The 10,027-nt window shown below is 58.1% G+C and overlaps 1 protein-coding gene across 1 annotated transcript; it reads right to left on the bottom strand.

The window, feature by feature from the left end:
• Positions 1 to 205: 205 nt before the first annotated feature.
• On the bottom strand, positions 206 to 2,329 carry SPPL2C (signal peptide peptidase like 2C). The gene has a single exon (XM_030297054.1). It carries the CDS (start codon positions 2,327 to 2,329, stop codon positions 206 to 208), a length of 2,124 nt encoding a protein of 707 aa, XP_030152914.1.
• Between the last annotated feature and the right edge of the window lie 7,698 nt (positions 2,330 to 10,027).

Here is a 10,027-nt window from a genome sequence, read left to right as displayed (position 1 = left end):
CACGATTTGGGGTTGGCACCTCTCCTAAGAACCCTCCAGGCCTTGCATGGACTTACTCTGCTTTCTTACAGTCCCAGCAAAAAATGGAGCTCTGTTGGGTAGACACAGAATATCTTTAATGCCCTGATTTCCTTTTGACCGCGTGTGGCTTTGCTCTGAGGTATTCTGCCGGACCTTCTAGAGGCACGTGTCTCCGGGTGCTGGTTCACAAGGGAGCCTGGGTCGACATGCTCTCCTTTACCTTCAAGCCCTTCCTGTCGTGGAGCCCCGTCCAGGGCAGGCCGGCGTCGTGGGCCCGGGCCTGCGCGTGGCCCGGCTCTGAGGGCGATGGCATCGGTGGCATCAGAGGTATCAGCTCCTCCGAGGCCCCAGGGGAGGCACGAGGATATTCGTCAGTGTCCAGGCTGGCATCGCTCCAGCCCTTGGAGCTATCGCTGTGGCCATCCGGACCAGCGGCTTCATCCTCGGATATGGTGGCAATCTCGGCTGTGTCCTCCTCAAGGTTGGTGTCTGAGTTCCCTGCCAGGTGGCTGGCGGCCCCCTCAAACTTGCTGGCTGTGTGGACGTCTGCCGTATCCTCCCGCTTCTGCGCGGAGCCAAATGAAGGGGCGCCACGCAGCCCGGCCACAGCCTGGGCGGGTGTCTTAGCTCTGCCCTGGCCCGTCCAGAAGAGGGCGAGCTCTTGGCGACAGGCGGCCACGGCCAGGCTGGTGAGCAGGGTGCTGGACACCAGGTACAGCAGGGCGGGCTGGCCCATCTGCATGAGGACCATGGCGACAAAAGTGACCAGCAGGCCCACGGCATAGGCCGCCGTGCAGGCCACAAAGTAGACCTGGCGGGAACGGACTTGCACATCAAAGCGGTGACAGTAGGCCACCAGAAAGCCAGGGACCACAATGTCACCGAAGCCGAGGATGGAGAAGGGCTGGTCACACAAGGTCAAGGATGAGAAGCTCAGCCAGGGCACTTTGAGCACCATGGGCAGCCTCTCGCGGCTCACGGAATCTACCGGGCCCGCCGCCACCCCCACCATGATGCTCTCGCCGGTCCTGGTGAGGAGGGGCGTGACGAAGACAAAGAAGACATCGAAGGCCAGCAGGGCCAGCAGGAAAGAGGCACAGTTCCTGAGCGTGGGCAGCCGCACGCGCCGCAGGACCAAAAGGCAGTAGGCCACGCCCAGCGCGTCCTGCAGGAGCCACGCCCAGCTGTCCTCGTTCCGGTGGGCGATCCAGAGGACGGTCACCGCCGCGCACAGGCCGCCCAGCAGCAGCAGGGGCAGCTGCAGGCAGGCGCGGTGGCCAGGCAGGGGCCAGCGGTATTGCTGTAGGGGCAGGTGGCGCACCAGGGGGGCCAGGCAGCTGTAGAGGCCGGTGCCCGCCCCCAGGCCGAAGACGGCGATCATGACGTAGACAAAGCAGTCGTAGAAGAAGTAGAGGAGCAGCATGATGGAGCAGGACATGGTGACCACCGCGCCGGTCATGGCCGGCGTGAAGTCCACCGGCGCGCCCTCGTCTTCCTCCTCCTGTCCCCGCGGGGCGGCCACTGCTTCCTGCCGGTGGTGACCGCCGGGCCCCCCTCCCCCCCGGGCCCGGCGCCGCTGCAGCCGGTCAGCCTCGGTCAGGCCGGCCCAGTAGCCGCCAGCGGCCACGGTGCCCACGGCCAGGATGAAGGTGATCACCATGTTGTAGTCGAGGACGGGCTCCGGGGGCGCATACAGGGCCACGCGGACCTCGGCGCTGCCGTGGGTGTGGCGGAGGATGTCGAGCATGTCGTTGTAGCGGAGCACGGCCACGGGGATGGTGAGGCCGGGCAGGGGCTGGTGGGGGTCCTGGGGCGCCGGGGTGGTATCTGAACACTGCTGGCCGCTGACCCGGCTCACGATGAGCAGCCCGTGGGCGCCTTGGCCCTGAGCCAGCCAGCCCTTGGCGTAGAAGCTGCAGTTGCCCCTCATGACCATGGCGGTGGTGTGGCGGAGGGGCCGCCGGCGGGGGGCACCGGGCCGGACCTGGCGGGAGGAGTCCTTGCCCGGGCACCAGGGTGCCATGGTACCATCGTGCAGGGGCAGGAGTGGGGCGTGGTGCAGGTCCCGGGGCAGGGTGACATAGTCGGAGCTGAACAGGATGCAGTAGTCCTTGCTCCAATTTTCTGACACCACGTGGACCACGCCATACTCCCCCCGGGCAGCGGTGTTGGTGAGGAGGAGGAGGAGGAGGAGGAGGAAGAATCCCAGGAACGCCATCCTCCTCAGCCACCTACTGCTGCATCCCAACGTGGCAGGGGCTCCCAGCGCGGTCCCCTCTCCCAGGGGGTGGGTGTGGCCCTCTGTCATAGAGCAGCCCTGCCTCCTGTCTGGGAAACCAACCCGGGCCCCACCTACCTAGTCACAAAGCCGTGCAACCCAGGCTCAGGGCGGTGCTTTGGAGCACGGGGTCCCTCTCAGGATCCTGTTCCCTAACACTGCCTCCCGCAGAGAGGTCACCTGGGTCCCCACTCTGCTCAGTCCCTGGTGGGTCTGGGTCAGGTAATCTGAAATACGAGGTGGGAGGATGGGATGGAGGATCCCAGACACAAAGTCTGGACCAACTTGGCCCCTCATTGACTGGGTGACTGGGCAGATGCCTCTTCTCTCTGCACCTGTTTCTTCAGCGGCCAAGAAATGAGGACATTGAGCAGAGAGTTTCTGAAGCTATTGCATACTTTTATTGAGCAGTTACTAAGTGCCGGATACTTTATCTGTACTCAGTGGACCCTTGCAAAGAGGTATTACTATATCCGGCCGGCCTGAGGCTGCATGCTGTCCTTCAAAGTCTATGCCTCTTTGTATTGACACATGACCAGAATTTCATTTCTAGCCTCCCTTGGAGTTAGGAATGGCCATGTGGTCAAGTTCTTGCCAACGGAATTGAGCAGAAATGATGGGAGCCCTTCGGAAGCCTGAACAGAGACCATGAGGCTCCTTGTTTGCCCCTTCCCTTCTCACAAGCCAGCCATGGGCAGGCCATTGACTGTGGAGAGGAGGAATTGTCCTAAGGGACAGAAAGAGAGGAAGGAAAGGAACTGGGACCCCGGATGTCTACATGGAACAGTGTGTGGAGGGGGGGATGTTCACTGTGAGATACATTACCTTCCTTGGGCCATTGGCTTCTTGTTGGTCTCTCTGTTACAGCAGCTTAAACTTACCTGAACATTCCCATTTCATGGATGAGGAATCCTGAGCTCAGAGAAGCCCACCCCACAGGCCCCAGCCCCCCGCCCTCAGATCCAGCCCCCCTGCTCACACCTCCCTTGTCCAGGGAGCTGCCCAGCTCTGCCACCGGGCCGGAGGCCTCACCTGCTGCTTGTTCTCATCCTTCAGGCCTTGGCTCCAACGTTATCTCCAGCACCATGGCCAGGAGCAAGCAGGCCCGCTTGTTAGCTTTCACTACCACAACTCAAGATTTTGTTTGTGCATTTCCTTGTTTACTTTCTGTCTTTCCCTGGTTGAGTTCCATGAGGACAGGGACCTTGTCTATCTTTCTGCTGCTCTCAGATTCTGGAATAGCAAATGATGCTCAGAAAATGTGTGGGATGTGTGAATGAATGACCCTGTTTTTCTTCTCTCTCTCTTTTTTTAAATGTTTATTTTTGAGAGAGAGAAAGAGAGAGCACATGCACGGTGCAGAGAGAGGGTGACAGAGGATCTGAAGCGGGGTCTGTGCTGACAGCAGAGAGCCTGATGCGGGGCTCAAACTCATGAACCGTGAGCTCATGACCTGAGCCGAAGTTGGACTCTTAACTTACTGAGCCACCTAGGCACCCCTATAATTGACCCTGTTTTTCAGTAGAAGGGACCAAGGCGCGGGGCAGTGAAGAGACTTTTCCAAGGTGACACATGGGTGATAGAGACAAGATTGAAATCCAGGCTGTGGGGTGATGGAGCTTCTGGCTACCCCTGCTGTGCTCTGAGCAGTGTGCTCAGGGGACAGTGGTCAGCTCACTTGTCCCAGATGATTGGGACTGGGTAGCAGATGGATTTGCTGAAAAAAAAATCACTTGAAGAGGGGACTCCTTAAAAAGTCACCTCCGTACTTTACATTTGGTATTCGGAGGTGACGCTTTTGGAAGGTAACGATGTCATCAGGGTGGAGCCCTCAGGAATGGGATTGGTTTCACAAGAGACACAAGAGAGGTGACGGGAGGATACGGTGTGACGGCGGCTGTCTGCAAACCAGGAACAGCGCTCTCAAGGGGAACCCACTCAGCTGGCACCTTGACCTCACACTTCCCAACCTCCCTGAAATGGGTAAAATTGTGCTTGTTGTTTAAGCCACCCAGTCTATGGTATTTGTTATACGGCCCAAGCTGACTGAGACAAAGTCCAAAATCAAGGTGTCAGCAGGGCCATGCTCCCTCTCAGACTCTGGGTAGGACCCTTTCCTCACCCCTTCCTCACCTGGGTGGTGGCTGGCAATCCATGTTACTCCCATCTCTGCCTCTGGTCACACGGCACTCTCCCTCGTGCTATATTGGGGCCCATCCGATGACTTTATGTTAACGTAATCACATCTGCAAAGACCCTATTTCCCAATAAAGTCACGTTGGTAGGCCCTGGGGTTTAGAACATTTTGGGGAACACAGTTTGACCCATGAAGCACATTTTATTTTAACTTTCACAAGGTGCACAGTCACTGATCTTCTGAAGGCGTCTGCTTTGATTATGGGTCCGTCCCCTGGAGTTCCAAGTCGCCTTCCTTGTGAGATCCATGCTGATGAGACACCGTCCCCAACATCCGGCTTTGGGTTCTTTGGGGATGGAGGGCAGCCTGAGAGGACCTCGCAAAGTGGTCGGCCACTAGAATCACGTAGACTGTCAGGCTCCTCCCACCCAGGCATTTCTTTACATTTGTCTCACCGCCACCTGAGTCGACAGCTGATTGTGTGACTCAGATCGTGTCTTTCAACTGAATTTTCATGAGCGACAACATTTCTCCTTGTTTGTGCCATTCCGTTTCATCCATTGAGACAACATTTAATTCGATTATAAACAGTAATTTCCGTGACAAGGGAACTGTCAGAAATACATTAGGGAACAAAGCCAGTAGACTGGTGAGCGTACCCCAGCTGGTTCGGGGACACGCGGCAGGGCCCAGGGATGGGGGGCGGGGCAGGGAAGCTGCTAGCTTCTCCTTCATGGGCTCCCGTCGTCGCTCAGGGGCAGTTAGGGAAGCAGCACCTCTCTGCACCCCAGCACCCAGGTCCGAGCACGGCAGGGCCAGCCAGCCTCTTTCTGAGGGCTGCAGGCCCCCAGCTCCTGATGTTCAGCTCAGACCCTCGCTCAGGGCTCTGCTCTCCCAACATAGGGAGTCTTGAGTCTCTTAAAAGTCAATGACCAGCACCCCTGGTGACTCTGGTTAAAAACGCAGATGGTAACAAGTTCAGGCGAAGATGCGGAGAAATTGGAAGTCTCTTAACGTTGCTGGTGGAGTGGGAGACGCAGCGGCCTTAGAAAGCGGTTTGGCGGGTCCTCAGTAAACGAAGCGCGTAGAGTTACCATACGACCCAGCAATTCCAGCCCTGGGGTATATAACAACAGGACTGAAAACAGGTATTCAAAACAAACAAACAACCAAACAAACCTGCATGTGAATGTTCACAGCAGGACCATTCACAGCAGCTTAGGATAGGTGGAAAGGACCCAAATGTCCTCCAATGGATAAATGGATAGAGCGAGGTCTCTCTATTATTCAGCCATAAAAAGGAATGAAGTTCTGATACGTGCCGTGATATGGATGGACCTTGAAAACATTATGCTGGGGCGCCTGGGTGGCTCAGTCGGTGAAGCGGCCGACTTTGGCTCAGGTCATGATCTCGCGGTTCGTGGGTTCGAGCCCCGCGTCGGGCTCTGTGCTGACAGCTCAGAGCCTGGAACCTGCTTTGGATTCTGTGTCTCCCTCTCTCTCTGCCCCTCCCCCACTCACGCTCTCTCTCTGGCTCTCGAAAAAATGAATAAATGTTAAAAAAAAAAACAAAAACTTGTGCTAGGTGAAAGCAACCAGACACAAAAAGAGAAATATTGTATGATTCTACTTTTATGAAATCTCCAGAATACAGAAATCTACAGAGACAGAAAACAGGTTCGCGGTGGCAGAGGCTAGGAAGGCGGTATGGGGGTGACAGCTGAATGGGAATGGGGTTCCCACTGGGGTGATGACAAAGTTCTGGAACTAGACCATTCTGTGCCCTGATTTGGGGTTCAGAAATGTAGGCTCCTTCCCTTCCCTTGGGCTCCTGGTGCCCTGGGCTCAAAGGATTCTCTTTAGGCTCATTCCCTCTGAGGCTCTTCCTAGGACCTGGCTCACTGAAGTGTCTATCCAATCTCTGCACCCAAAGACCACCCCCCCCCCCCGCCCCACACCCCTGGAGTTGTTCTTCTCTGCGGCTGCTTGGTGCCCAGAAGTGGCCTGCACCAATGCCCTGGTAGGTGCCATCACACAAGCTACAGCAGCACCCACCCCCTCCAGATTCCATCCCTTTCCTTGAGGGCATCCTCTGTGTCCGCAGCTTCTGCCCCCTCCCTGCTGCTCTTCTTACGGCCTGGGATCTCAAGGTCACAGTCCAGGGTAGGCCAGGGGCAATGTCTCTGCCTTCTGTTTAGAGGACCTAGGGGACACCTGGAGCGTTTATCTTCATCCACTTGGGGCAGCAAGGGCATAGCGGGCCTTAGCCTGGTGTGGCTGCTCAGGAAGGGTGGGGTAGGTGCCCAGCTTACCTGGCCCACTCACTGCCCTCGCTTCCTGGCCCAGTGCTGTCCTAGCTGCATGTTCTAGAGATAGTGCTCCCTCCTCGACTCCCCCAGTAACGAAGGCAAGAGATAGGAGCACCCACAGGTCTCCCTCCATGTCGTCCCCCACCCTAGTGGGGTGCCGGCTGCATTTTCCCAGTCTCCTCTTGAGGCCCTGAGCATATGGCCCTCACCCTTGCTTCTGTCCCCACCTGCCTTGGCCCAGTGGGCAAGGAGGTTGGGCGGCAGCCATCTTTCCAGGACCCCTTGGAAGGGCAGGGGGAGTGAGTGGGTGGCAATCTGGTGACTGAAGGTGGTCTCTGGAGTTCTCTCCAAAAGATGATCTCACTGATGCTTCTGACACACTTAAAGCTTTGAAAAATACACATGGTGCAGGCCAGTCTTGGGCCCGAGCCCGACCGGCAGGATCTACAGAGATTGTGGGCTGTCAGAGGTCAAGATAGGAAGCGATGCTCTGGGATAACACAGGGACGGGGAGGCTGGCAGCCTGTGGCCAGCCTGGAGGCCAGGCTGGGTTCGGGAGTGGGCCACCTGATGCCCGTGCTTTGCAGGTGCCAACTCTGACATCTGGCTTTGTGTCTGCGTGCTGTTTGTCCACAAATGAAGGACACTGAGGAATTTTCCCAGGGAGGGTATCAGAGGGGCAAAGAACTCCTTCTGCATGTGGGCGGAACATGGTAGAAGCTGAGCGGGGCCAGCCCGGGCTCACATGCCACTGCCGGGTGCTCTGGAGCAGGTCTTGTAACCTCTCCGTGCCTCACTTTCTCCATCTGTTAAATGGGGGTAACAGCCCCTGGCTCACAGGGTGGTATGAAGCGTAGGTTAGGTCAACAAGTGAGAGGCACCCAGTAGGCACTCAGTCCATGATAACATTGCTGGCGTTGGAATGCAGAAACCAGCTTCGGTTTGGACTGAGGGTGGGTAGTTGAGTTTGAAGTCGGGCCTGATGAAATGATCCTGAGAGATCCTTGAGCTGGAGGCCCGTGAACCCCTTGCATGGACTGAGCAGAGCCTGGGTGGGTGCAGGGAGACCCACAGAAGCTTCTGGTGGCCTGGGCTGCAGTTAAATATCATTTTAGGGAGTGGAGGGATGGTGGATGTTGGGAAGGTGGGAAGGGCGTGCTGGGAATCAGGATGGATGTACAGAACCCTTACTACTCCCACCCAGCTCAGCTCAGCAGCTGGACATCGGCTGTGGCATCTTTGGGCTGGTCCCTTCCTCACCTGGGACTTATCTCCAGCCAGACCATCTGAATCCCTGAGGCCTCCTGCTCACCAACCCCCCCACCCCGCCCCTCCCAGAGTTGCTCTGTCTGTCCTGGCCTCCTGAAGCCCAAGCCCAGTGACTTCAGTCACCTGAAGGCGTGGAAAGAACCCTGGACGTGGACCCAGAGGACCTTTGATCTCAGAGGAATCACCAGGCCTCGGTTCCCTTGGCTGTAAAATGGGAGGATTCCTGCCTCTGTGAGTCACTTGAAGATTAGATAATAAATATTATAAAGGATTTTGCAGATTGCAAATTTACAAATGCCCACAATTAAGGTATTATTATTTGGATTCTAAAACCCCCTTTCCTCCCTAACGCGTGTTTTTCCCACATCTGCCTCTCTCCCCAGTCCTATCCCAGGGCATCTGACCCAGCAGCAGCGGCAGGACTGAGGAGGCCTGGGGGTGGGGTTGGGGGGGAACTGAGGACCCCAGGGCAGGGGTCATGTCACACTCAGAGGCGGAGGAGCAGGAACCAGAAAACCAAAACCCCACGGTGCGTTTTTCCTCCACTGGTGCTCTGTGCCCACGAAGGAAGGTCCCAAGGAGAAATGGGCTCGCGTCGAATACTTGAGGGGAAGACCGCCTCTGGGTGCGGTGTGGAGAAGTTCTTCCAGGCTTGAGCGAGGGGCCTGCCCCACAGGGACCCCCACGCTGCAGCTGCCGGCCTCTCCCCCAGTGAAGCCACGTGTGTGTCTGTTGGTCCGTCACACTCCCACTCACCCAGCCCACAAGCTGAACCTCAGGGCACAGTGACCCTCAGAAACCCTATCTGGGGGCCTGCCCTCACCCTGGACCCCCGGGGCCGTGGGCTGGGAAGGGTTAAACTCTGGGCACCTGCTCCAGGCAGCCCCTCCTCCCTTACCGTCTCTGAATGGGAGGCGTCCTGAGGCTCATCTGGACCAGGCCCTGCCTGCTCAGGGACCCTGCAGGCAGCTTCTTTGGGGACTATCAGCCTCCTCTTGGAGGTGTCCTCTGCTCTGGGCCTTGCAGTTGTTTGCCGGCCCGCGTCTTGGGGTGCTGAGTGCACAGCAAGAGCTCAGAGGGCACCGTCAGCCACCGCAACCAGGAGGCTCAAGCAGGAGAGAGGGCGCTGGGCCAGCTCTAGTCCATGCAACCCCCTGACGATGTCCCCCACTCCTCCCGGGCTCCTCCGTCCTTGGGAAGCGCCCGTCCCCACAGCCTGACTTGTGTAGGAGAAGCCTTGCTCTCTCACCTCATTGGGTGAAAGGCAGAGTGGAGAAAGGTGCCTCAGTCATGGCCCTGTGACACTCAGCAGGCGCTTCTGGTCCTTCCTGGTAGACGCGTCCCTCTCCAGGGCTTCTCTCTCACCAACCCCCCCTCCGTTGCTCTGGAAGCTGTCACCCTATCTCTGTCCTGCTGCCCTGGTCCCCTCCCAGCGTCCCTGGCTGGAGGCCCAGAAGCGAGCCCCAGGCTGGTGGAGAGCCTGTGTGGGACCCCCTCCCCTGCCCTGGTAGTGCAGGCTGTGGCTCCCACACACCGCTCTGTCTGGGCCTTCGGTCCTGGTCTTGCGGCCTGTGCGGCTGTGAGGCTGGGGAAGTGCAGGGAGATTAGCGCCCCCAGGGAGCAGCCTTCCTCCCAGATGGCCCCTTGGATGGGCTGAAGGCGGGTGCGCCCCACTCCGGCTCCCCACGCTTCTGCAGCAGGATTACGTTCCAGCCGCCTGCAGCGGTGGCTGTGGTGTGGCCATCGCCCCCTTCCGCTGCCTCCCTTTCCTGGCCTCATGCCCCCACCTGCTGCCGGTGCCCCCCTTCCCTGAGTTGGTTCCGGGGACCTTGTCTCTGGGTCTGTTTCCGGGACAGTGTCAAGGCCTCCCTAACTCTACTTCCTGCTGCCTTGGGGCTGGGACACATTCCTGTCTGGTATCCTTGCCATACTCCTGCTCAAACTGTCTCCGTGGCCCCCGTCCCATCCATGGTGTCCTTGGCCAGCACTGCTCACCCATGGCCCTTCTCTCCC

Source organism: Lynx canadensis, chromosome E1 (genome assembly GCF_007474595.2).
Source record: "Lynx canadensis isolate LIC74 chromosome E1, mLynCan4.pri.v2, whole genome shotgun sequence".
NCBI lineage: Eukaryota > Metazoa > Chordata > Mammalia > Carnivora > Felidae > Lynx > Lynx canadensis.
This window is presented reverse-complemented; position numbering and strand designations above follow the sequence as displayed.

Excerpts from the sequence above, each read along its gene's own strand:
- SPPL2C (XM_030297054.1), bottom strand. The coding sequence starts at position 2,329 with ATGACAGAGGGCCACACCCACCCCCTGGGAGAGGGGACCGCGCTGGGA.